The sequence below is a fragment of the Montipora capricornis genome, chromosome 3 (genome assembly GCF_036669925.1).
Source record: "Montipora capricornis isolate CH-2021 chromosome 3, ASM3666992v2, whole genome shotgun sequence".
Lineage (NCBI taxonomy): Eukaryota > Metazoa > Cnidaria > Anthozoa > Scleractinia > Acroporidae > Montipora > Montipora capricornis.
Genome location: NC_090885.1, coordinates 41,458,704 through 41,486,203, shown reverse-complemented (window position 1 = coordinate 41,486,203; position 27,500 = coordinate 41,458,704). Strand labels below are relative to the sequence as shown.

Here is a 27,500-nt window from a genome sequence, read left to right as displayed (position 1 = left end):
AGAGGAGCCTCGCGAATGCAGCTTTAAGGCACGGGTGGGCGAATTGTATTGGCGGGAAACATTTGTGCAGCCCGCGTTTATATCACAGACCTTCGTCACTTTTGAAAAAGAGTTTTTACTATTAGTGACGAGCAAAGGGATAAAGAGCAGGAAAGATCACGAGAGAAGAGGCGACGAAATTTGAGAAATTTGAGCGACGAAAGCCTCGAGAGAAGCCTAGGAAGAAGTTTGCGCTCCGTTTCGTTGTCGTTTGAGTTTCCCAAAATCTTTGCTTTTCCCAATCATAATTTTTCAGTAATTTTAAACTTGCCACATTTTAGTGTTGAAAGTTTTGGGTAGCTTTTACTAATTATCAACTGTAGTCCCGTAGATGAGTATATTTTTGTTTCCTCTTGGAAATGTTCCAATTTTGTTACATTTATTTCTTTCGCTTTTTGTGGAAAAAATTATTATTATTTTTAGAGTTTCTAGCCTCATAACTATGAACTTGACGACCTAGCTAGGATTGTTTTCCTGTCTCATTAAGACTGTTCTTTTTTTACTGCTTGCACCTCCACATTTGATCTGGCGGCGGTGCCTTCAGCGTCACAGCCGTTTTAAGCACGTTTGTGCCCAATGAAACCCGAGCAGAGGTTACGAGCCTCAGACAAGAAAGCAATTAAGGTTTCCATCCTAACGGATGTGAGGACCTATGAAATTTACAGCTAAACTGCAAAGTACCCTGCCACTTCATGATTTGCATATGAATGGCGTATATTGTTCTTTCGTCTCAGTGCTTCTTCAAACGATGCCGCTACCCGAAATTTGCAATAAATATTGCAAGATTTTTACTGTCTTGTTGATTGCGACCGTCGATAGCTTGGCGTCTCAAACAAGCACGCTCTTTTGCCCATTTCTTACTTACAAGTTACATTTAAAGTTCAGTGAAGCAGTTGCGTTTATTTTTTATATTTTCGACGTCGTGCTAGGTAATGTTATTTTAAGAGGGATGTTTGTATGGTTCTTGGGCATGTGTATGTGTAAATTGCCATTTTATTGATTCATGTTTCGGACCCAAAAGTCATTTGCCAAACTGACTAAGGCCCTCCAATCGTATTTTAATCTTTGCTTTGCTTACGTGTTTCTTTAAGATGAGGACTTATTTTACTCAAGTTGCATTTTTAGTCAGTCTATTTTAACCATTTTCAGTGAGAAATTTTTTTTTTTTTGTGAGACATGACCAGAATTAATGTTTTTCTGCCCGAAGGAAGTGTCTCATAATCTCAAATTTGACTTCCTTATTCTTCTGCACGTTTGACACAGTTTACTCTGTTTTCAATTACCTATCATTTTTCCTTCATCTTTAGTGACACTACATATACTTGAAACCTGGTACCATTACATTCATGTTTCCCAAGGCTGCGTTTTTTGTTGTTAATTTATGTCATTAAGTCGCGCTTAATCTTCAAGTTAATTAAGTTGAGGTCATTTTTGGATTTAAAACGCCTTTATTTTGGCTGATCTTGAGCGTAGGCCGAAAAATGACTTAAACAATCTTTTCTGCGATTTTTTTGTGACCAAACAGGAAGTGACAGTTCGATTCAACTCTGGAAGCAGGTGAAAATGTCGTGCCTAACTCTCACGGTCAAAGATTCCCGGCGATTTTTCATTAAGATTCAAAAACTGCTTCAAGCTTTTTCTTAAGCTGGAACCTTACTAATTTGTGAAAAACCTTCATTTTTAAAAAACGATATCATTCATGAACTTGTTTCTGTATTTAAGCGGCTCCTGATGTTACGTGACCTCGAATCCCTTTTAGAATTTATCCCTCTTCACAAGGTTACACATCAATTTCCTTGCTTGTTATAGTTAAAACGTCAATTCCAACTCACAAACAATTTGAGGAAAAGCCACATCGACGAGCTTCTTGTTTTAAACTGACGTACTGATAATTCATGTACTTTCTGGTTGAAGTATCTGCTCTCTTTCTTTGGAATCGGAAGGAAGACAATAATTCAACAAGGTTCAAAACGGGGTATTGTTTCCAAATTTCGATGTTTACCGTCATCTTTCAGTATCTGTGCCCGCTTGGAATCTGTTGTCAACTGCTTTTCATCCCCGTCGCCATTTGCTTCTTTTATTCGACTTACAAAAATTTGGTTTTATCAACGGAGTTGATAATGTAAATTGGCCACCGTACAGAGATTCAGCTTTTAGGATCTCTGTACGGTGGCCAATTTACGTTATCGACTCCGTTGATAAAACCAAATTTTTGTATACTACTTCCCCACCGACGCAGCACCACAGTTTCTTTACAAACTACCCCCTTCATTCTTTTATTCAACTTGCACGACGTACAATCTACTTCAAACTTCAAATCTACTTCAAAGTAGCAAACATTTTGAAACATGCAGAGAAGACTCTGGATAGGCAAAGCAGAATGTCGAAGCCGGATCGATGGGTTCTTAATACAGCTTCCGATATCCACTAGACTAACGAGACAAGCTCCTGAAAAAGTCGGATTTTTAGAGTATGGACATAGTGGTACCCAGCAAAGCAACTGAAAGCTAACCGTTTTCAAAGTGGTTTTTAGACCTAAATACTGTAAATTAGCGGGGCTAAGCTCAGAAATGCTATTTCTTATTGAACTAAAGCTTCAATTCTGCCTGTTTTCATTTTTTTACAGCGGTAAGTTTGTAATATAAAGATGGGATATTGCGTCGTGTAATTGTTAGGAAATGTCCAACCTCCTTTTGAGAGATAGCCAACTGTGCTGCTTTCCCAAAGCCTCTTCCGTAATACTCTTTACTTGAAGCTACAGGCAACCCAACAGATAACACACTTTGCGTGAACTTTGGCTTTTTATCTTTCTAGCGTTCTAGTGCTGCTAAAAGAAACGGATTGGAATTAATTGTTCATGGGCAATTATATAATATGCTCGTGAAAACACTAACTACATGCGTACCTGATGCATCCGTGGAACCCCTTCATTTTGGAGTTTAGCCGAATCATTTAGAGCAATGCAATTTGGTGAAAAGGATGTCTTTTGTGTCGCTGAGGAAGGATCCGAAAACTCTGACATGATTACATGCAAATGAATTTGATTTATTCATGATTGGTTCCAAGGAACAATTTGAAAAATGATGTGTTTAACTACAACTTTTTTTCCCACCGTAGGAGTGGGTTTTATGGCGTACTTAATTTTTTGATCATACTTTTTTATCGTAGTCAGATTGCATACTGAAGAGTATTAAACCCCCTGCTAAGCCTTTTATTATGTAGGCTTAGCCGAGAAAGACAATGATAATATCCGCTTTCAAGTTTCAACAATGGCAATTCTCTGTAGTTCAAGCGCTGTCAGAAAGTGTTGGCAAGAAACAACATGGTGCATTGCATATCTTATTTAATTTTCGTTTCTTTTCTTTTGGTTCAAATTTACCGATGAAATCAGGACGACATCTTGTGTTGGATTCCAGTTAAGCTTCTTTTCAGATTAGCGGAGCTAATGTTTTTTTGTGGTGTGAGTCAGTAATAGTCGTATCGACGATGATTGCGATCACAGGTGATGATAACGATAGTGGCGACCATGATGATGATGACTGACTGTATGTTGATTATCACACCTTGTGTAAGCCAGTTGCCCTATCGCTATAGGGTGACGAAACAAGTTTCAAAACGTTTTCTTGTGAACCGCGCACTGTTCATTGTGCAAAATATTTCTATACTATTTTAAAAATTCATTTAATATCCAGGGAGAATACCGCGTGTCTTTAGGGTTAGGGTTGGTTGACTAACTTGACTAACTCACGGGGTCTAAAATTTCTTACTGCAATCTTCAGGTGTGAATATTCGTAACTGTCAAATTGCTGGCTTATCGCGAGATACACTGTTCTTTGATGATTTCTGGCCTCATAAATATGAAGTTGATGACCTACTGTAGCTAAGAATGTCTTCCCGTCTCATGGAGACTTTTTCTTTTGTTATTGCTTGCATCTCCTTATCTGATCTAGCGCCGGCGCCGTTAGCGTCACTTCCTTTTAAGCACGTTTGTGACAAATGAAACCTCGAAAATACGTTACGAGCCTCAGGCAAAATTGGATATGAACGAAAACATTGAAGGTTTCCATCCTGATGGATATGGGGACCGTGAAATTTTTACTTTCGAGTTGAATGCGACAGTTCATAGTTTGGTGCCCCAAAGAAGCACGCACTTTTGCCCATTTCACTCCGTACAAGTTACATTTATGTTTGTCATTTTTGTTTGTCTTTTATATTTTTCGCCATCGTGCTATGTTATTTTAAGGAGGAAGTTTTGTATGTTTTTGGACACGTGCATGTGTAAATTTTATTCAGGATTCAGACCCAAAAGTCGTTTGTCAAACCAATGAAAGCTTTCCCGGGCTAATCGAATTTAAATTATACGCGTTTCTTTAATACGAAAGAATGATTTCATTTCCGTTTTTTAATCAGTTCATTTTTAACGTTTTCAACCGAAAAATCCTTCTTTTTAAGAAGTAGAACAAGAGCTTTTCTGCTTTGTAGAAGTGGCTTACAATTTCAGTTTTGACTTCTTTTTTGCATGTTCAACACAGGTTACTCTGTTTTGATTAGCTTTCATTTTTCCTTCGTCTTTGCTTTTACACTACATATATTTCAAAACTGGTACCATTACCTTCAAGTTTCCCAAGGCTGCGTTTGTAGTCAATTTATGTCATTAAGTTGAAGTGTATTACCGCACTTCAAATTAAGAGTGCAAATTTGAGGTCATGTGTGAAATTAAAAAGCCACAGAATATGAATGCCCTGTTTTAGGGATAAAACCAACCTCCGCTTTTTTTTTGCTTTTTGTCAATATTGCCAGTCAACCATAAAAAGTAACTTCTATGACGGCTCATATGGAGAAAATATGTCCTGAAATTACTTTGTTTCATTTGATCGCCAAAGGCGTTCATGATTATTTTGGTTGATGTAGGGCTTAGTCCAAAACAATTGCTTTGGCTCAATAACACACGTTATTTCCGTCAAAGTAAAATATCAAACAACCTTGTCAGCGATTTGTTTGCGTGGCCATAAAAGGAAAATGACAGGACTAGTGTTAACGCGGGTTTCAATCTGGTAGCAGGTGAAAACGTCGTGCTATATAACGCACGCGATCACGGATTCCCAGCGAATTTTCAATGAGATTCACAGGTCTTGAAACCACATGGTTTTGAAGTTCGAACCTTTAGAAAAGTGTCATATTGAAAACGTCGGGTCCGTACTTAAGCAGCTGCAGATGTGACGTCGAAGCCCTGCTAGGCCTAACAATTTGAGAAAAACCACATCGACGAGCTTCTTGTTTTCTACTGACGTGCTGATAATTACTTTTTGGTTGAAGCATCTGGTCTCTTTCTTTGGAATCGGAAGGAAGACAATAATTCAGCAAGGACCAAAGTGGAGTTACCGAAGGATGGCTGGTGCTGAAAATTCATGTGCCAGCGTACGAGCGCCAGTACCTCTTTCCTTCATAACGGCAAGTTTGTCTCTGCTCCTTGCCCTAATGACAATTCCAGGCAACTTTTTAGTCTGCTTTGCTGTCTTCAAGGATCCCCATAAAAGTCTCAAGACGCCTTTCACTTTCTTCGTTGTGAATCTGGCCGTATCAGACTTGATTGTGGGCGTGATCACTGAGCCGATATCTGTGTTGATTCACTTTCGCGAAGGCCTTTCTCTTGATATTGGTCAATTTGTTTGGTTGATCCACATGTCTTACTTTATCTCCTGCACCGCGTCAGTTTTGAACCTCGCTGCTTTGACAGCGGATCGCTATACAGCCATAAGCTACCCTTTACGGTATCGAGCAAGGTTCGGCACTAAACGTGCCATTTTCATCACAGGTTCCATTTGGTTTGTATCTTGCTCATTGCCGTTTGTTTACTTCAAAGTTGGCTATTTGAGGTATACCTTTGTGTTTGCAAACACTGCTGTAGCTTTGACTTTAATCATTTTTCTTTTCACATACGCTCGGGTTTTGCGAGACATGCGAGCGCAGGTTTCGGAATTGGAAACAATACGACAGAGCTCACAATCAGAGGAGAATCGTGCAAGACTCAGAGCGGCTTCCAGGGAGAAAAATTTAACGCAGGCACTTATGATGATGTTAGGGATCTTCCTTTTTTGCTATACTCCATCCTGTGTTATGATTTACATAATGAATCTCTGTTTGTCTTGTGACTGCATTACTATCCATGTTTTGAGGGATCTTCAATTCATCTTCGTTTTGTTGTCCTCTGCGCTGAATCCATTTTTGTACGCTTGGCGTTTACCAAACTTTCGGAGAGCTTTTAAGAGGATTTTACTTCCACGAAGCATACAAGAAGAATCATCACCTTCAAGCTGGCAAGACTATAGGGGAAAAAGTGCTCTTGGAGCCGTAGAAGACTCTTGATTAATTTTTTTTTACGATGGAACCTATTTGATTAAAGTATCGAGATTTTATCTTCCGATTAATAAACGACAGGAAGTTGGAACTTGTTCTTGAATTAAAACGTGATCTTATTTTAAGGCATACTTCCTCGTTTGGTATTGTACTCTGCACGTTGTCTACCCGACCTCTCCTAACCAGTCTCTCTTTTAGCTTCGTTAGAACTGTAACCTCAGAGCAACTGGTACATTGATGCCCTTTGAACGCAACATGCGAACAAATATGAGATGCTGTGGGATCAGTATTTCTTAATTGGTTAGATATGTCCAATTGTTCGCGACGTTTCTGTTTTGCCATTATTAATGCAATGCATATGTTAAAGTGAAACCTTTTATTAAATTCGTCAAAAAAAAAGGTTTACACTCACAGTAATAGATTTATAATCCCCTCTACTAACTATGATCTGATGGCGTCCTTACTTCGTTTGCCATTTGTAAAACAATTATACCACCAAATGGTGGAGCGCCAGATCCATTTATGGAAAGAGCTTAATGGATTGTAAAGACAATTATACCCTTGCGTTTACAGACGTGAGTCTGCTATGGACGCTTATTCAGTCTCAAAAGCCTTGATCTACTTGAGAAGTGCAAATATCTTAGTCATTTGCATGCTTTAAGGATTAGAATTTCGCCAATCCAGTAATGATTGTAATTAGCATATAGATAGCTATTAATATCAGTCAACGTCACGTTCATGTTCTCTGAATGGAAAGAAAGTGCATGTTGGAGACGAAAAATTGAAGTGATCATCATCAATTTAAGTAATTGTTTTGTATAGACACCTGAAAATTCTCAGGTGACTTCATGCAAGGAGATTTGAACCCATGACCTCCGTGATGTCGGTGCAATGCTCTACCAAATGAACTATGAAGCCCCTCATTTGGGAGCAGGTCAATTTTTGTGCTCATTTGTTAGGACTGATGAAGGAAAGAAATTGAAAGATTGAAGTGATACTCGCACTGATTCATCACTTTTCCTGATAAATGTCAACATCACTTTTCATGTTCTCTGCAACCTGAAATATAGCTTTTGCGTTTTAAGTTCATGTCACCTTTGCTTGTGTTTTTTTCTTATCTTTTTTGCGTTCTAGTTCTGCCTAATGTTGCTAAGAAAACGGATTGGAACAAATTGTTCCTCCATTACTATGTTTGCAAAATAACTGATACATGTGTGCCCTCATGATACATCCGTGGGTCCCCTTTGTTTTAGAGTCGATCATTGAGAGCAGCTCGATTAAAGGGATGTCTTATATTTCGCGAATAAAGGAGCTGTTTTGATCAATCTGTGTTGTTTCGTACCCCAACATTTTGTTCACAGATAATAAAAAACAAAAAACAAAAGAACGAGAGAGTCTGATAAATATTCATGTTGGGAGATTGGCTCATTACAGAGAGCAATGTAAAAAGTGATGTCTTCGACTAAATACTTTTTTCCACCGTAGAAGTTGGTTGTATGGCCTGCTTCATTTTCTGATTGCTACAAACTTTTTTTAAACTCTTTATTGCAATGAGATTTCGCACAGACAAATATTAAGCCTTTCGTAAGTCTTATATCGAATCTGGGGAGCTTCGACGAGGAAGTAGAAATATCCGCTTTCCAGTCCTAACAAATAGCAATTCCCTGTATTTCAAGCACTATAAGAAAGTGTCGGCAAGATGTAACGAGGTTCAGTGTATTTTCTTATTTTTTTATTTATTTCTTTATTTTTTTAATTTATTTAACATAACAAGTTTACATTGCACAAGATACATATATAAAAAAAAAGAAAAGAAAACGAATACAACTAATGATGTGACATGCACGAGAACTGAGTGATTAATCAAGGAGGGCGAATAAAGTAAATTAAATCGTGTAAATTTCTCAACCTTATATTTAAAATTAATCTTATTAACAAATTCAGATAAAATAATCGAGCTCTCTTTTAGCTTGTTTGAATAAATGTAATACATCATGTATAAAAAAGTATAGTTAAACTTTCTCACAGCCCCATGCCCAGCAAGGCATTGCTTAAACAAGCCAAACACTATTTCCTTACGTTCTGGATTGAAACTGGTATTGTTTGTGGCATTAAACCACTCCACCACTTGACGAGTAATAGACGAGGTAAATTGGCCGTCAAGAAAAGTGTGGTCTATGGAATCTGATTCACCGCAATACAAGCAGTCACTTTCACTTTTAATTCCAAATCTTTTCAATTCCTTTTTGGTCACTACAATTTGGTGAAGAAGTTTAAATTTAAATTCTGTTAACTTAGTTTCCTTACATGTTTTATATGACATCTTAAAACATTCTCCCCATGAGGCACTGTCAATTTGAAGTATTTTACTCCAACGCTGTAAGCCAGCTGGAGTTGACTGGTGTGGTTTAAAATTCAAGAGCCGATAAAAATCTCGACATTTTAATTTCTCTAAATTTAACACTATGTTCTCATCTAGCATAAAAGATGGGGCCCCTTGGACAAAACCCTCCACGCTCGTATTATCCATCTCTCCCACTTTTTTTATTTTTTATTTTAATTTGGTAGTTCAAATTACCTCGGTCCCAAGACCCTGGGAAGGAGGTTGGAAGACTTCCTGCTTGAGAACCTATGAGTACCAACAACGAATGTTACGTTTAAACCTCGTTTGTACCTATTTTGGTATGCCAATTCAGCTCGCATCCAAAAACCCAACAAAATAATTTTTAATAAATCAGCGGAATGTGGTGGAAATAATATTGTTAAAAACGATGACTGTGATTACAACGATAGTGATGATGACGATAACTATCTGTTGTTTATCGGATGTGATAATGATGATAGTTTCGATAGTTAGCAACTATTCACCGAAGTGGAGGTGGCTAGTGGTGGACACTGAGGTGAATAGTTGTTTTAGTATATACTAAAACATTGAGATAATATAGCAAAAAGATGATTTTAATTCATTTATTTCTGCAAAGATTACAACATTTTTGGGCGCAAATCCCGCGCGAATTGCTCGCAGGTGAATAGCAAAGGATATCCGGAGTTTGAGTAGCCAATCAGCGCGCGCTTTCAACGCTATCCACTGTTTTGGTATATACTAATTATAATTAGTAGAATTCTACTAGTATACTAATGCAAATGCTGTAATCTGATTGGCTGAGCCATTGAACACTATCAGCCATTAGTGTCCACTGGCTGGAGGTCGTCTTGGAAATAACGTTTTTTTCGTTTTTCCAAAGTTGTGGAGGAAAAGTTGGATGCGAATGGGTAATTAAATTTCTGAGAAGTCTAAACGAAGGACATTTACGGTTTCTTTACTTTCAAAAAAGTTGAAATTATTGAAAAAGCTGATGCGCTTGCGCGCACAACTTAGATTTTAAATGGCAATTCAATCCGAGCGATCTTTTTCAGGCGCAAAGTTTAACAATACGTCAAGAAATAATCGGAAACCGTCATTTGAAGTAAATTTTAGTAAGAATTCCACTAAAACAATTAGATTTTTTGCTCTCGATTTCTATGAAGTGATAGTTGATTTGGCCTTCGGCCTTATCAACTATCACCACATAGAAATCTCATAAGCTAATTGTTAACTATAGAACAGTACTAATTTCCATAGCGGTAATTTCCTTATGCCCGTTACCGGTTTCAGCAAAGTACATTAAATCCCAATTTGGACGCAGTGCGGTCTCAGGGGTTAGGGTGCTTGCCTTGAGATCCGGAGATCCATGGTTCAAGACCCGATCTGACCTCTGGCTGAATTCGATCGTTATAATAGCCAACTGCTCTGCCTCCGGCCATTTGGGATACTTAAAGAGCCACGTTCACCCTACAGGCATTGCTTACCGTAGAACAAGAAACAAAGGCATTTCTGGTTTGGTGACGCCATGACGTCAATTTTGTTTCTTGTGATTGGTCATCGGGCTTCTGTGGGAGTCTCATTCCCGGAAAATTCAATCTAAAAATAAATCAGTCTGTGAAAACCCCGTGACAGAAATATAGGACTGTTTGTTGTTCGCTGTGTAAGTATGTATTGTAATATGTAAAAGAATCTTGAAGTCACAACCAAAAGGAGCTCCTCTTCTACAGTGTAATATTCAACTTATGTATTAGCTCCTTTCTTTCATTTAAAACATGCAAAACCGGTGGCTCAGTTGGTTGAGCACCGGGCTACCATGCGGGAGGTCGTGAGTTCGACTCCGGCCGGACCAACACTCAGGGTCTTTAAATAACTGAGGAGAAAGTGCTTCCTTTATAATTACATCCTTTATAATGGTTAGACTTTCAATTCTTCTCGGATAAGGACTATAAACCGTAGGTCCCGTCTCACAAATATCTTGCATGTTCAACAGTTCCCCGTGGGACGTTAAAGAACCCACACACTATTCGAGAATAGTACGGGATGAAGTTCCCGGTGTTGTGGCTGTCCTCTGTGTGTATATGGGTGGGTGGATATAGGAGGTCCACATCAGCTGAATAGCTGCCAAAACGTCAACCTGTTACAACAAATAAATAACAAACAAACAATGTTGTATGCTTTAGAAACAAAGGAGTATGAGTTTCGGCGCTCCCACTGTCTATGATCCGGAAAAACCTTCATCTGGAAGAAAAGGCCTAGTGTAGCTATAAGCCGGTTGCCTTATCACTAAGGGGTGTCGTCCTATCAAAGCGTGGATACCTTTAAGGTTGCAAAACATTTTCTTGGGAATCGTACACTGTGTTCATTGTACGAAATATTTCTTGCTTATTTAATCACCAGGGAGAATACCGCGTATCTTTGGTCGAAGAATGGTTGACAGAGTTGCGTGGTTTAGAAATTCCTCACTCGGATAACTGCAATCTTGTGGTGACTCTTGGTGATCCTGTCAAGATTCGCAACTGGCAAATTGCTGGCTTACCGCGAGATACTCTGTCCGTAGAGAATGGTGTTATTGTGCAGTTTTCACAGAGGTGGCCACTGTTTATTGATCCACAAGGACAAGCTAATAAGTGGATAAAGAACTTGGTGAGTAGTTTCTACAAGCGTCTTGGAATTGGACTGATTTTCGTTAGTGAGCGTACGGATAGCTATTTATCTGGAATGTCCTTAAGCAATACAGGCAATGTTTATAGTAATTTCTCATGGATTTTAGTTACCCACAAGGATACTTGTATATTACATTATATTACATACATATTATATGTACAAAAACCACTATAAAGTGGTGTAGATTAATCCATGAACAGGCAGTTACTATTAAAATTGGTGTAAAAGTAAACTTTCACCTGTGTAATTTTATCCTTGATATTACGCACTAACTTTTATCCTTTAAAAATAGTAAAAATACCCAAAATTTAGAGTAATTTTAGAAGATCATTTTAGTGTAGTAGTTTACACATTGAGAATGTGTAATTTTACATCTTTGCGTTCGTAACATTACACTTTAATTTTTAGTGAGTATAGACCTTATTCATAAATGGCGGTCACATTTATAATTCTTTTGTCCACGTGCAAATTAGCCTACCAAGCCTCATTTTAGAGCAAGAATTCTTTTCAATTCACTGTATGGTATCGAGGCTTGGTAGGCTAATTTGCACTTCGACAAAAGAATTATAAATTGGCCGCCATTTATGAATAAGGTCTATTGTTTGACGGCGTTTATTCATAATGGGCTAGCGCTAGCCCTGGCAGGTGTATTCATTGAAACGAAGAAATGGTCACTACAGGCAGACTAAGTACCTTACTGGAACATTTCTTGTAACCAGCACAACATACTGGTTTAGTCCAAGGATATGAAACGGTGCTGCGGCCGGACTGTATTGTTATTTGAATGTGTGTAATTAAACGAATATTAAAAGGTACAAATGAGAAAATGTGAGGCGAAGGATGACTTCGTTGCTAAAGTAAACTTTAAAATATTCTCGCTTTGCCTGTCCAAAAGGCGAACTATTTAAAGTGATGCCTCTGGAATTCATCATTAACAAAATGGAGTCCTGGGATATGCCAAAAGAATATGTTAAATACTTGAAAAAATGTAAAAGTTGTATCGCAATGCACGATACATGTTTTGTAGTGTCTGTCACCTCAAAAAACCCTTTCCGCAAGCACAAGACAGGACGCACGTTTCAAAATGTTTACGATGAAGAGGTCCATAACCGTACGTCACTGTGTGTGTGTCCATATAGCAATGTATTCACAAGCGCGTTGCATTATGTTTAAAGCCCGGCAAAGGCAAAAACATCGAGATTTTGCACAGTATATTGATTTTAAATTTTGATAATGTTGTTGCCGCGGCTGGCCTGCGTATCCGGCTCTGCTTGCTCTGTAGCAAAAAAAATGGTGTTGATGTGGTACCTCAGTGAGAAAATGTTCAATTGTTCTTTATTCTACTTGTCTCCTCTCTATTTCTGTCCCCCAACTTTTACGTTTAATTGACGGGTAGAATATAGGGTTTGTTGCTTCATAGTCATTTTCCGGTTATCTTGTGCGGCAATCTTTTTTTGCTGCAGGAAAAAGACGCTGGCCTTGATGTCATCAAGCTTAGTGACCGAGATTTTCTGCGAAGTTTGGAGAATGCTGTTCGCTTTGGTAAACCATGCTTACTGGAGAACGTTGGAGAAGAACTAGACCCTGCTTTGGAACCCATCCTGCTCAAACAAGTGAATATCGATGTTCTTTTTTTTTTTAATCGCCACTTTCCAAATACTTTGTTCACACATTGTCCTTATATTCTGTGGCAAGAAAAACTTAACTTTGACTTCATGTGCATACATGCAGTATTTCTTGCATTTGTGCATGATGTGAACACATTGTGTTAAAAGCAGAATTTGTTTTTGTCTTTCCTCAGACCTTTAAGCAATCAGGTAGCACTGTAATCAAACTGGGGGACGCGATTATTCCTTATCATGATGACTTTAAGTTTTACATCACCACCAAGCTTCCCAATCCTCATTACACTCCAGAGGTTTCCACAAAGGTCACTATTGTTAACTTCACGCTCTCACCAGGGTAAGTAAGCGTTTCTCTTGACAAGCAATCGAAGTTTATTTGACATACTGGTTTGCAATGATCGATATGAAGCTCTGGTTTTTGCTATTTGTGGCAAGTTTAAAGGTGTTTGCGAGGACTATCAGACTTTTTTTACAATGCAGATGATATTTTAGGTGAGCGGAACACTACTGATTGTAAACTCGAAACTAGGACTAACCGACATAGACCTAATCGGCTAACTCAATGTTGTACCCAATTCAAATCTCCCGGGATTAATATTCTTTGTGTGTTTTATTTGCATGATAATGTTGCATTCATATGTAAATGATGTGGAAATACCTGGAACAAAACGTTTTATTCCCAAAGGGTTTGAATCTGGTACAACATTGAGTTAGCCGGTTAGGTCTATCCCTAGTCTTGGTGAATGAGATCATCTTTAGAGCGGGAGCCCATGCATGACTCCTACGTAGGAGTCAATCCACTATTATATGCTGATTTTATCCTGGCTAGGTTCTGGAAATGTCAGTCTTCCACAACAATGAAAAGAGAGAAGTGAACCCCGCACTTACCTGGACACCTCAAGATTCAGGTGGCTTAAACGGAATTCGCAGAGGTCATGGGTTCGAATCCCGTTGAAGCAGTCTGAATTTTATAAGAGACAATTGCTTAAATTGTAGATAGGGCGAGGATCATTTCTCCCTTTCGCGTATAACCCTCGCTTAAAAAATAGACACAAATAGTTTCAATCCTTCTCGTGGCTGTACAACAGTAACCAAGACCAACTTGAAGCTATGAGATGTAATCCAAATGCTTCGGAGACGTGTAGATCGCAGGATTGATTTATCGAATGTTGCGGACCATTCGTTCGATTAGAAAGAAAAACAAAATATATTACAAATTAAATGCTTGCGATGGCTGTTCACTGAAAATCCCTCACTGCGACAAAACGAAAAAAGAATTGACTGAATCAAGGTCAACTTTTTCATTTGCAGGCATTAGGGTTTTGTTTTGAAGGAGCTATGGTATCGTCGTTTTATATAGTCATGCATCTTCGCTTTCTTGAAAACTGTGTTGGCATATTCGATCGAAACTTTCATGCACAGTGCTTTAATGTTTGTTAATCAACATTTAAGCACAAATTTCCGCTAACGGACACGGACCAACGTAGAATTATAGTTTTCTTTTGTAATCTCGATGCTCGGAGTAAAATACAAATTGGTAAAGGCTGTATTACTTACCTTCTTTCAGTGGTCTTGAAGATCAACTGTTAGCTTTAGTTGTTGCCGAGGAGAGGCCAGATCTGGAGGAAGCCAAAAATCAGTTGATTGTGAGCAACGCTAAAATGAAACAAGAGTTAAAGGAGATTGAAGATAAAATCCTGCACAAGCTATCGGCATCAGAAGGAAGTCCCGTGGATGACATTGATTTGATTCAAACACTGGAACAATCCAAGGCGAAGTCAATGGAAATCAAGGTAATTGAACTTAAACTCTGCACTGAATTGGCGACAGATAGATAGATAGACACCCTGCGAGCAGAGCCTCCTTTTGTCTTTTTCTTTAATGAGGAGGAGAAAAGTAGGCTCTGCCCGAATCGCGTCAACTCTTTGAAGCCGCCGCAGCCCGAGCTTCTGGACTAGTCAATCTTGTTTTCTCTCGTCAAACCGGTTTTTCCAGTGCGAGCGTCCGTTTAGTGACAAAATCCGATGGTTATAATTGAGCCCGCTGTACCATGAAAAACCAAGATGGCGGCGTTTCTTCTGATGAATTTTGATCTCATCTCGAATTTTGTTCGTGATTATTACTAATAAGTAATCACATGATATTTCTCGTATAATTTGGAATAAATAAGTACACGTAATTTTTTTCAAAGGGTAAAAATATACTCGCTTTCATGTTTGAAGGAAACTCACTTGTGCTTATTTTTTTCCAATTTGCACGAGAAAAATCATGTGATTACCGCGCACCTGTGGCTCAGTTGGTTGAGCACCGGGCTATCACGCGGGAGGTCGTGAGTTCAAATACGGCCGGACGACCATTCAGGGTCTTTAAATAACTGAGGAGAAAGTGCTGCCTTTGTAATTACATCTGCAAATGGTTAGACTCTCTAGTCTTCTCGGAAGGGCGATAAACCGTAGGCCCCGTCTCAAAACCTTCAATGTTCATAATTCTGTGGGACGTAAAAGAACCCACACACTTGTCGCTAAGAGTAGGGCACGTAGTTCCCGGTGTTGTGGTCTGTCTTCTGTTGTGTATCATGGTTGGGAGGGTGAAAAAAGGGACCACAGTAATTGACGCAAGCTGTTGTGGCGCTCTGCCAGTTTGACTGGCAAAGTTAATAAATTCAATTCAATTCAATTAATCAAAAAAACAGTAAATCATAATTAAATGATTATTAATAAAACTGCATTCTTATAAACGTTTGGTCTCATAAAGCGAGTATTATTTTCTAAATTCTTTAATTGACCACTGTCATTTGTTTTAGGTAATAAAGGGTGCAATACCTTAAAATGTAGTCCTTGTGAAATCCTTTAATTATTTTTTTTGTACTATAAATGATAGGTCAACATTTGCACTTGTTTAATTATGCAGTTTAATTAAGCAAGGACAACGTTAACGGTAGCGTCACTTCAAAATATAACTTCATTTCATCTTGTTCACCTTGCACAATTTTGACGAACTGTCTTGTAACTGGATCAGTACGAACGGTTTTAAAGTAAAGATAGAACTGAAATGATTGGCTTCTTGTCGTACGCTCCGTTGCCGTCAAAACCCGGAAATTTGGAGATTTCACCCCGGTTGTTGTTTTGTGGAGTACGGCAAAGAAATGCACTGAAATGCGTTCTGCACGTAAAGCACGATTATTTTTCCTTTTTTAACCAATGATATTCTTGCTATGTGCCGGGCGATGTCTTTGCCGCGTGTCAACGACAACAGTGTCGTCGTTGCTTAAACTCTCCACTGAGAAAGTACGGAAGAAACGGTGTCGAAACGCTCGCCTCCCACCACTGTGGCCCACGTCCACTGAAATCCTGGAGATAACGTCAAAAGTGGGATAATTTTGTGTTGGTTTTTGGCCCTGGGCCAGAGTTTTTCTAAGGGTACTTCGGAACTTCCCCCTCAACCAACGGGAAGATTATTTCAGTTATGAGGGTTGCACTGGTATCTTTCTCTCATTAATTCATGTAGGATAACGGTTTCGATAACTGTCGCCAATTCTTTATAGTGACTTTCAGTGAAGATAAATAATCTTCTTGGTTTTCTTTGTTTTCTTGCAGGCAAAAGTGGTGATTGCTGAACAAACAGAGAAAGATATTGATGAGACTCGTAGTCAGTACATCCCTGTTGCCGTCAGAACTCAGATTCTTTTCTTTTGTACTTATGATCTGGTATGAGTACACTTTGCAAAGTTTTCTTCGGTTAACTACCTCTTGAAAGACGCCGTTGTTGTAGTCACGATTTGTATTCCTTGCTCGTAGAGGTCTCTCTTCAGTTCTGTTTCATAAAAAGAGAGATTGGTTCTTGTGTGTAACTTTTAAATGCTAATGAAGTAAAACTAGTCTATGGATTGGATGCGCAATGATGTGCCAATTAATGAGCCGGGTCCTCTGCCTAAGGTTCGAATCAGACTCATTGGACAGAGGAGCAGCTATTTCTGGAAAACTTGCATTATTTGGTCTTACAGCAGTTGGTGTTGTTTTTAAGTCGAAGTCTTTGTATTTGATGTTTAGTCTTGTTTTGGTTTCAATAACAAGGCGAGCCTATTTAACCTAACGAGAGCTGCTACATGAACCAACTCATCGGCTGAGTTGTTTCATGCACACTCTGCTTCACATTTCTTCTCCTCCATTATTATGGAGTGCAAGCATTCCGCCCAGGGGAGGAAATACTCTCAGCTGCCTCATGCTACTTAAGGCCAAAATTATCTCCGAAACTGTGAACCCTAACCCTAAAGACTCGTCTTTCCTGGATTCATTAACAGTTAAATAGACTCGCTATAAAAGGCGCATGCTAATTGTCTGCCAATCAAATCTTGGACGCAAACATGGCCCTGAAAATTTATTAACCGAAAAAGCCCTTGATGGTCATCTATCATCAACATTTTGTATCATGAGGTTGTCTTTGTTTCTTGTGTTTGAGATCCTTGACGACTTTTACCCCCTTGCAATATACAATTATCTGTTAAGAGTTACGTCTCTGTTTTGACATGATCGTTGATCGCCATCTTGGATTATCTGGGTGATTTCACGCAAAAGCAGATAACAAAGCGATTTTTATAGGGGGTCAATTCATGTTTAAGTTTGCCCATTCATTTGCTAAAACGTAACCCCAACACCCTTTGATTTTGATAGTTTAGTTTAATTTTCATGAAGAGTAAAATTTGCAACATTTCAAGGCGACTTCAAGAGAGAATTCTTTTTTTTTTTCAGGCCAACATTGATCCTATGTACCAATACTCTTTAGAATGGTTCATCGGTATCTTCCTTAACAGCATCGCCAACGCTGAGGCATCAGGTAAACCGGCGCTCTACAAAATCAGTTACGTTTTGGTTGGAATACGGTAGGGTGAAATCATTGGTTGCGTTACTCGATGTGTTCGGTATCAGTGGTTTTGCTATTGCAAGGGTTTCTCTAAAGGATTTCTCAAAACTAAAACTTAACCCTTCCTCGTACTTGTACAAGTTAATTGCCGTGACATTGACATCTTAAATCCCCACGGCGGGCTCTCGTTTGATCTTGTAGATCAGTCGGTAGGGCAGCGATGATCTAACCCGAAAGTCGTGGGTTCAATTCCCATCCTGGTCAGAGTTTTTCTCTGTCCTTGTGTGGGCCCAATTCCATTAGTAGGGCTAACGCTCACATGGTCTATATTGGTAGAAGACTAGCACTTCACGTTACCCTCTAATAGTTAAGTCTGTAAGGTTTTTTCAAGTTTCTCTAAATGAGTGTAAATTTTAAACTGCAATCTGTTAATCTACGGTCGCTCAATCGTTAAAATTTCCTTTTTGACACCAACGGTCATATCTTGGAGGAAGGAAAGTCAATCTAAAATAAGTGTAATAGTTGGGAGGGTCAATGCGCGGAGATACTTCCGATAACAGGCTGCTCAACAATGCAAGAGTAAATGGATAAATGATAATGTATTTTATTATACTCAAAACGCGCTTCTACTACTTCCGTCCAAAATCCATTTTACGTAGGAAATATTAAATCCTCTTCGATTCACAACCTCCTCCTCCTCCTCACATTCAAAAATATATGATGGCTTTTGTTTTCGTTGTAGATAATGTGGAGAAAAGGATCGACAACATCAACGATTTCTTTACGTTCAGCTTGTATTCAAACGTTTGTCGAAGCTTGTTTGAAAAACACAAACTGTTGTTTTCCTTTTTGGTGTGTGTTAGAATCCTTATGAACGACAGCAAGATCAACATGGCAAGTACTAATTTCAGGCGGTAGATTTATGGTAATCGTTAATAGACGACTTAAACAATAGATGGGTGGATGTTTGTTAATTTGACTCAGTAGCCCTATTTTAGAACAAAAACAATTCAATTAATTTTGACTCTTTTGGGGCATCGCACATGTTTGAATTGTTTGTAATGCTGACATATTGGAGAGGTCGTTTGTCAGTAGCGCCCCGCCCCCACAGTGGCTTCATGATGCAGATAAAAACGAAACCGACCCATTCCCTTGCGTAACCTCCAAATCCTAAGCGCCTGCGCACGATCACCGGAGTTGAAGTTTGTGAAGGTTGGACAAAGGCGACGCGGGGCTTTCGGGCACAGGAAGCCGGCCGTATTCAGTTCTTTGGGATACATGCTTATCCTTATTGCTTTCAGCCAGAAAGTGCGTTACGTGAGAAGTAGATGCGCCTAACGTTGGAAAAGTACAGTAAATTGTAGCTTAAGGCGCGTTTTCAGCTTTTTGGGGTTCGCGTAGTGTATAGTGGATATCTCTCGCGGACTGCATCCCAGAGTTCACTGCACCTTACAGTTCACTCAGCTTTCCATCCACCTGAGGGCGGTAAAATTAATACCGCTATTAGTGTGGACGAGTTGTGCATACAATCGCTATAAGAGTTGTGCCCACCCCTCCCCGGTGTAATAAAGGTAGAAGCCATTGAAAAAGGAGCCTTCGGGTTGCCCATAGCTGTGGTCGGCTTCTTGTTGTTCTTGTTGTTGTGTTTTTAATTAGTGTGTTTGCCTAATATATTTTAGCATTGCTTTTAGGATGAGTGGCGGTTCCTGTTGGCTGGGGGCTCGACTGTTCCCAACGAAATTGAGAATCCCGCTCAAGATTGGCTGTCAGACAGAGCATGGTCTGAAATACTGCGACTACCCGTTCTTGTGAGTAAAGCGTCCTGAATCTTTAGTTTACGCTGGCATTATCGCATATAATGGCCATTGAACTAGACCCTACGTAAACGATGGTAATTCATTGGAAGTAATTTTCACGTAAATCTTCTTTTTCAGTCTAATTTCAAAGAAATTGTTAGGAAAATAACAACACTAATGTTCACCTTTTCAGCCTACATTTGCTAGTTTCGCCGAGGACTTTAAGAACCATATTGAAGGATATCAGCGAATGTTTGACAGTGTAGATCCACATCGGTAAGAATTTTGAAATCGTTTTGGGGTAGTGGGGAATTAAAGCAAAGTCACGTCCTTTTTATAACTACTTTTGGTATTCTATCGACGCAAATTTTCCAAGTGTTCAGAAAAAAATTGTCCATACTGGTAATGACGACACGTAATTAAACGCTTTTCAGTCTAAATGATGCGGGTGCTTTGATACTCAAGATAAGTTGTCACAAAGGTGATGAAAATGAATTTCAGGTCTCAGTTTAGATTTACCATTGTTTTTTTGTGCTTGTTCGTGGAATGCTTTGTGCTGCGTAGCTATACTCTGGAAATCTGGAAGTACTTAGTGTATGTCAGTCAGTTGCATCGATCACTTTTCAATCCCATGATTATTTGCAAGCCACCAAATACATTTTTCAAACAGCTTGTACATGAAGAAGAGTACGAAGTACTCACGTGCTCTAAAACGTTGCCACACCTACTTCAATGTCATCATTTGACACAGTCTCCAGTGCCTGATGATGTCATAAATACTTTTGTACTTAAACTCTAATCCAACTCAACAAATTCCCACAGCGAGCAATTACCTGAACCGTGGAATACAAAGCTGGATTCTTTTCAGAAACTCCTTGTGCTGAAGTGTCTGAGAGCTGATAAAGTTACCAATGCTATGCAGGTTAGAAATACTCATGCAAATAACAAATACCTAGAATTTATATCTTCATACCCGACAAAATCTTTGTTTTGTCTTTCAGGATTTCGTGTCTGAAAATCTTGGCCAGCGGTTTATTGAACCACAGGTATGTACTGAATTCTATGGCAGCCCATGATCATGAGCTCCTGCTGTAACCAAACATCAGAAAAACAGCTGTTCTCAGAAGTAATTGTAACTCGCTAGTGACTTTGCTTATGGGTATTGCTCTTGGGAAGGGGAACCTTATTTGTATATCGGAAGGATCGTATAGAACCTAAAAAGCAGGACAGTGGCTCCACTAGTATCAGTTTTTGGTGCATTTCTCCGTATGCAGTGTTAAAGTGCCCCTGTGATAAAAAAAAGTCACTTCCCTTTTTTTCTTCAGATTTTGAAAGTGTGTTGCTTAACACCTGACTGGCAGAATTTTGAGCTTTGATTTTTATCCATTCAAAGGCCGTTTACTTTGATTGTATATTTTGGATTTCACAGTGGGCCATTACTCACGTGCAAAATCGACCGATTAGTCCTCAAAGGGTTGAATCCAAGAAAAAGTGATATGAAAGTTTCACTAGCTTACAATTTCAGCGTGTGAATGCAGCTTATTATATATGCAAAACCTGAAAGCCCAAAACTCCCGTGTTGCATATTAATTCTGCGGCGTACACATGCATTGCATTCTCAAACTAGTGAGCCTTTGACGTCATTTCCTCCTCGATCCAGCTCTCTCAAGAACTTAAAGTTAGTAATGGCCGAAAATTAAATAGGAAAATTCCAGTTAAAATAAACATGTGTCTTTTTAAATCAAGGCTTAAAACTTGGTCGCTTAGTATTTGAAATCTAAAGAAAAATAAGAATTGATTTTTTGCTCACATGGGCACTTTAATCAACTTTTGCAAAGTGTTAAATGACCAAACTTCAAGTTCTCTGGAATACGTGACCACACAGTTTTTCTACCTCGAGCCATTTGAATTTAATAGAATAGAACTTTATTTTCACACGATCTGGTTTAAAGCTACGTAGCTTGTGGGGTCGTGCACAAATGAAATCACATCAAATTAATACATATCAAATCATATTGGTTTTTGAGGAGAGGGGAAAACTGGAGTAGTACCCGGAGAAAAATCTCTCTCGAGCAGAGAACCATATGACGCCGGATCTGGGAATCGAACACGGGCCACATTGGTGGGAGGCGAGTGCTCTCACCACTTCGCCATCCCTGCTCTAAATTTCTTTAATCTTGAGGACGTTCGCGCGATAATTTTCTAACATTGATTTTTTTCTGCAAATTTTACCATTAAAAGATGATGAGTTAGTGGTGTCAGCAATGTAAAAAAAATGGGGGGCCACCGACTTCGTTTTGGAGAGAACTTGCCCGGTAGAACACCCTAAATCTGAAAAAATCCGGCTTCTTTAGCGAATAAAGCCACAGTGTCTGTCAGCCCAAAAATATTGGAATTACATCTTTGAAGTGAAATGTTCTCTACCAAACTTTGTTTAAGTGGACCCATCAAGTGGATTTAGTTAACTGTTAAGGTTCCTTAAAGAACAAGTTCGCATTTAGAGACCATAGTTTCATGCGCCTTGCAGCCGCAAGATGGCAGGATTCCATGTCCCGAGGACAGAGATGTTGAAATTTTTTAAACTGCCCACATTGATTTTTTTCTTCATTTTTGGACAATGTGGAGATAATTGTAAATAAAATCTGTTTCTGAAAGGAAAGGTAGGGGTCACCGAACATCCAAGATCGTTAAATCCAAGCAAAGCTATAGCAATGGCCATCTGCCCTATCATTGTTCATTTTAGTACTTAGCGCGCGCGCTCGATGCATGACATGGCATGTGAATTTGCGTGCGCTGTAAGGATGCGCAGTAGCAATGGGCGCGAACGTCCTTAATTCAGTTTGACCTGGAAGAATTTCAACATTTTGACCACTGTGACGTGTAAAACGGACCTAAGAGTACAGACAACGATGAACCACTTTCGATTTGTTTACTTTAGTGTTTGGTTTCAGCTGCTGTTCGCAAATGATAAACGATATTTCAGGGTGGCTTGTTAACGAGTTAAAAGTTGTATTTGTTCAGCTAACCAAGAAAGAAATAATATTCGCAAGTTCATTTTGTTAAACAGACAAGAACAACAATTATATTGTAAAGAGGGAAATTAAATCTTCGATATCCAGCTCACTAGTAAGGATGCGTGACGTATGGTACCGCAATCATTGATATTGTTCGTAGGAACGAACTGTGGCGTTTTTGAACATTTCTCGTTTCTTTCCTCAGACTGCAGATTTATCTCTTGTGTTTAAAGACTCCTCAACCAATACCCCTCTTATCTTTGTGTTGTCTGTTGGAACTGATCCCGCCGCTGATCTCTACAAATTTGCTGAGGAGATGAGATTTTCGAAGAAACTCAGCGCTATTTCCCTTGGCCAGGGACAGGTGTGTTCTCATGGGTTTTGTTGTTTCTAGACTCAAGCCTCATCCTCATGAGCAAACTTTGTGTTCCAGTTGCAATAAAAGGTCGAACATATTAAGGTATTGTTAACATACAAGAAAAACAAGCGGGGGACGTTTGACAGAATTTGCAATTTTGCGTCCCCTATTTGTTTGCCGCATTTGAAGTGTCTTATTGAGGGCGAACAAATTTCCGCATGTGGCAATTTTAATTTGTGTTGTGACTATCATGTCAGTTTCTCATTAGATATATTTGCCAAATCTCTATTACATTTTCTCTTCCTCTCAAGTGTGCGAACGTAAGTCGTCGCATTGATACTGAATTCTCACTAAAAGCTCAACCTCCTTTTCGTTCGTGCTCTTTAGGAGGCTCGAAATAGTTACTCCTTTTTTCACACAAATAAACATAGTCTGTTCTTAGATGTAAAGGTAATCATATTAAGACGAAATTGGCCAGGGTATTAAGTACCCATCAGAGATTTCTCACATCACATTTTCCTACAAAACACTGTTACCATGGCAACGTTTTAAGGAGGCTCGAAAGGGTTTTCATCTGAGAGCGCGCGCGTAAGCCACACACGCAATTTTAAAAGCTGCTCGCGTCAGCTCACGATCAAGGTGGGTCACCAGAAATAAACAAATGCCGCTAATTTCGCTCACCTTTTTTCTAATTCCTATACATATGGAATATAAATACAGGCTCCTAGTAATGGGCTCCTGCATTAAGGCATTTCTTTGAGTCTTAAAATTAACATATATTGTCCTTTTTTTAAAAAACGGGGGCGGTGAAATCTTCCCAAACAGCGTTACCAGATAATGTTAGAAGTAATCTCTAAAATATTTCAAATTCAACAAAATCCGTAGGCCAGTTTTTTTAAAATATGTCTCCATTTTGTTTCACCTTAAATTTCAAAGACAAGCGTTTTAAATAAATTTACGTTAACATGCAAAAAATGAAAAAAATACTGCCCGGAAACAGAGATCGGGATCGAAAACAACGGTATTTTTTTTTTATTTCTGGTTGCGTATTTTGAATCATGAGCTGACGCAAGCCTGATTTTCACTGGTGACGCAAGCAGAAGCGCAAGCATAAGAGCGCTAATTTAAGAGCGCTTATTTCACCGTGGAAACGGGATTGAGGCAAGCATAATCACAAGCACAAGGATCAAAATTTCTCCTTTTCCTTGTGCTTGCGCTTATTCTTGCGTTCTCTTGCGTCGTGTGAAAACGAAAGGCAGCATAAGCACAAAGAAATTTTCTACGTCTGGCCAATAGAAGTACTCGTTCCAGATTCCCCGCGTCTGAGCATTTCAACAAAATGGCAGATGCCGTGGTTGATTTTGATACTTATGTGGACTTTCGTTTTCACTAGCATAAGCTACTTATGCTTGTGCTTGTGCTTGCGTCGGTAGGGAAATCCACGCTTTAATTAAGGAACGGTTTTGTTGTGATTAGTAATTTCGCAATTGTCTCAAATGGCATGCCACTTTTCTCCATCAGTTTATTCAGTTGGATTCAATGGCACTGTGCGGGTGCCCGCACGGATTCTCGCGCGACTTACGCAGCAAGCCACTTACGCTACCAGGAATAGTTGTGCTCTTCTTATTTGCAAACATTTAACTTAAATTAGTTCCTTTGCTTTTTAACGAAGGTGATAATTAATATCACTACTGAAAGAGAATACTCTCTTCGTCGGAAAGAAATAGGGCAGCTAGAACTTTTTCTTGTTCTAATTATGAGGTACGATCAAAGGTATAGATGGTTTTCAATCACGTGATGAGACGGCAATGTTGATGCACAAAACAATAGCAAATTATGGCTCATGTTTTGCATTATAATAGACTCAAATTCCCAAAAGACTATGTTCTCTATTTTTCTGTGCACCAACGTGGCCGCTGTGACGTAAGGTGAAAACCATCTATTGTTAGAGATAGAAAACACAAGGCGAAAGCATGCAGCTAGCCATTGTTATATATAGTAAGTATTAAAGTATCATTATTTACCCTCGGATTTTTAGAGTAGGTATAATTAACATCTATTCACCGAAGTGGAGGTGGCTAGCGGTGGATATTTACCGAGCCGCGAAGCGGCGAGGTAAATATCTAACGCTAGCCAGGAAATTGAACCAGGGACTACCTGGAACAAATTCAACCAGTGGTCAGAACGTGCCTTGAACCCGGGATCTCCGGATCTCAAGGCAAGCGCCCTGACCACTGGGCCACACTGCCTCCTGCATACATAACACATAATAATCTTTCCCCACCTTACCTGAAGAAAATATTAACCCAACAAATGTACATTCATATCATCTTCGGAATCAGAATCAAATTGTTATATCCCTAGACCGAAAACTGAGTTTGGAAGAGGCATCCTACATTACACAGGATCTGTTTTATGGAACCTGATTCCCTCTGAAATTAGTAGCGTTTTTTCTTTTCCGTGAGAAAGCTTATTTTTAATCAATTTTATTCACTTTATATTTAATACTTAGGTAGTTTTACAGAAGGTTAATTATGTATTAGGTGTAATTAATATGATGATGATTATTATCAGTATCAATGATGTATTGTAAGTTATGTTTTACGGGACTCCTCGTAAGACCACTTTTATTGTTGTAAGCTGATTTCGTGTTTAAAGAAAGAAAGAAAGCTTGATTGATTGATTGATTGATTTACTGATCGTTCATTTGCGACAAAACCCAACACAAGTGCTTCTCCAACGGAAGACTTAAGTGCTTCTCCAACGGAAAACTTATCTTTTCGATAAGTAACAACTACATTTTTTTTTTCTTTTCTTTTATCATTGTAATTGTATTGTAATTTAGATCAACTGTATAGAAATTTGTAAATAGTTATCAATTTTTCATTATTTCTATTTAGTATTGTAAGAGCGCCGAGGCGTAGCGAGGCGCTCCAAAAACTGTAATTATTATTATTATTATTATTATTATTATTATTATTATAATCATGCTGCCAATCATTTACTGTTTTCGTTTTCAGGGTCCTCGTGCCGAAGCCATGATGCGGTCAGCGATGGAACGCGGAAAGTGGGTGTTTTTTCAAAACTGTCATCTAGCTCCCAGCTTTATGCCTGCTCTTGAGAGACTTGTGGAGAACATAGATCCTGATAAGGTCAGTACTAGTGCTATACAAATAGTTTACATTTTACTGTCTCAAATAATTACAAGTTTGTTGCTTTTCTTGGTAAAATATATTACAAGAAAAAAATGTTGTAAATACTGTAAGCACAAAAAATGTGAACCCTTAAATCCATTTTTCGTCCAAGCGAGGTCTTTCTACTTTAGGTTAACTGTTTTACTGAATAATTAGCATACGTGGTACATCGACAAGTTAGTTTTGCCTCCATTTTGAAGCAGGCTTAATCGCAGGAAATTTTATTTCTTTTAAAGCAGTGTGGAGTTCACCATCTGTCATACACACTAAATGGCTTATTGGATCAACATTCTCCCTTTTTCTTTTTCGTTTTAACAATTATTCCTTTCTTTAGGTTCATCGTGATTTCCGTTTGTGGCTGACCAGCATGCCAAGTCCAAAGTTCCCAGTCTCAATTTTGCAAAACGGTTCGAAAATGACCGTCGAGCCCCCTCGCGGGATCAAGGCTAACCTTCTACGGTCATTCACTGGATTTGGTGACGAATTTTATGCCAGCTGTAAGAGAGTAAGTCTGCAGACAGTATTAATATATTAGTACGGAATTAGTATCGTTGCCAGTGTTTTGGATAAGTCTTGGTCTTTCAATATGTTTTAATTGAGCGACGAAATAAATTTCGCAAGTCTATTAATTAATATAACTGTTTGAGTGTGTTATGATTGGCTAAGGGAATTACTCTGATTGTGGCCGGTTTTAGTCCAAGCAAATTTAAATAGCAGGTTAACCCTTGTTTCTTGAGAAAAAGGATTTTTTTCCCTTGTCTAATTGCCTTATTACCGTTTCAGGAAGAGTTCAAGTTTCTGCTTTTTTCTTTGTGTCTTTTCCACGGTGTCACACTGGAAAGGAGGAAATTTGGAGCACTGGGTTTTAACATTCCGTACGAATTTACAACTGGCGATCTAAGGATCTGTATCAGTCAGTTGAGCATGTTCTTAGAGGAGTATGAGGGCGTCCCTTTTAAGGTAAATACAGCGTAGAAAGGTTACTCCATGATCAGGAACGGGCGATGTTGAATTGCAGAAACAGAAGGCAAGAGAGAATTTGAAGAAACGTGGATAAATCATCTTTCTCTTCTCTAACATGTCGGTGGAGAAGTGAAACACAGAAATGAGCCGGCTGCATGTATTTGTCTCGTTTGATTTCCTGTGGCTGTTCTGATTGGCCAAATCAATCACTGTACTGATTTTCATTGGTCGAGTTCAGTGTCAGTAACATAGTTCAGAGACAGTG

At 38.9% G+C, this 27,500-nt stretch overlaps 2 protein-coding genes across 2 annotated transcripts in view; both read left to right on the top strand.

Annotated features, from left to right (window-relative positions):
* The window catches only part of LOC138043159 (dynein axonemal heavy chain 1-like), a 104,184-nt gene that overhangs the window by 59,346 nt on the left and 17,338 nt on the right, over positions 1 to 27,500 (top strand). The window contains exons 58-72 of the mRNA XM_068889298.1: positions 11,159 to 11,404; positions 12,889 to 13,038; positions 13,227 to 13,387; positions 14,618 to 14,843; positions 16,647 to 16,757; positions 17,799 to 17,883; positions 18,653 to 18,804; positions 19,602 to 19,718; positions 19,900 to 19,982; positions 20,529 to 20,628; positions 20,708 to 20,752; positions 22,926 to 23,084; positions 26,099 to 26,230; positions 26,607 to 26,777; positions 27,056 to 27,232. Coding sequence (XP_068745399.1) covers positions 11,159 to 11,404; positions 12,889 to 13,038; positions 13,227 to 13,387; positions 14,618 to 14,843; positions 16,647 to 16,757; positions 17,799 to 17,883; positions 18,653 to 18,804; positions 19,602 to 19,718; positions 19,900 to 19,982; positions 20,529 to 20,628; positions 20,708 to 20,752; positions 22,926 to 23,084; positions 26,099 to 26,230; positions 26,607 to 26,777; positions 27,056 to 27,232 — 2,115 coding nt within the window. The remainder of the gene's footprint in view (positions 1 to 11,158; positions 11,405 to 12,888; positions 13,039 to 13,226; positions 13,388 to 14,617; positions 14,844 to 16,646; positions 16,758 to 17,798; positions 17,884 to 18,652; positions 18,805 to 19,601; positions 19,719 to 19,899; positions 19,983 to 20,528; positions 20,629 to 20,707; positions 20,753 to 22,925; positions 23,085 to 26,098; positions 26,231 to 26,606; positions 26,778 to 27,055; positions 27,233 to 27,500) is intronic.
* LOC138043163 (adrenocorticotropic hormone receptor-like) lies at positions 2,309 to 7,548 on the top strand. The gene has a single exon (XM_068889303.1). The coding sequence runs from the start codon at positions 5,428 to 5,430 to the stop codon at positions 6,403 to 6,405; it is 978 nt and encodes a 325-aa protein (XP_068745404.1). The 5' UTR covers positions 2,309 to 5,427; the 3' UTR covers positions 6,406 to 7,548.

Coding starts and splice junctions, on each gene's coding strand:
- LOC138043163 (XM_068889303.1), top strand. CDS start 5,428: ATGGCTGGTGCTGAAAATTCATGTGCCAGCGTACGAGCGCCAGTACCT.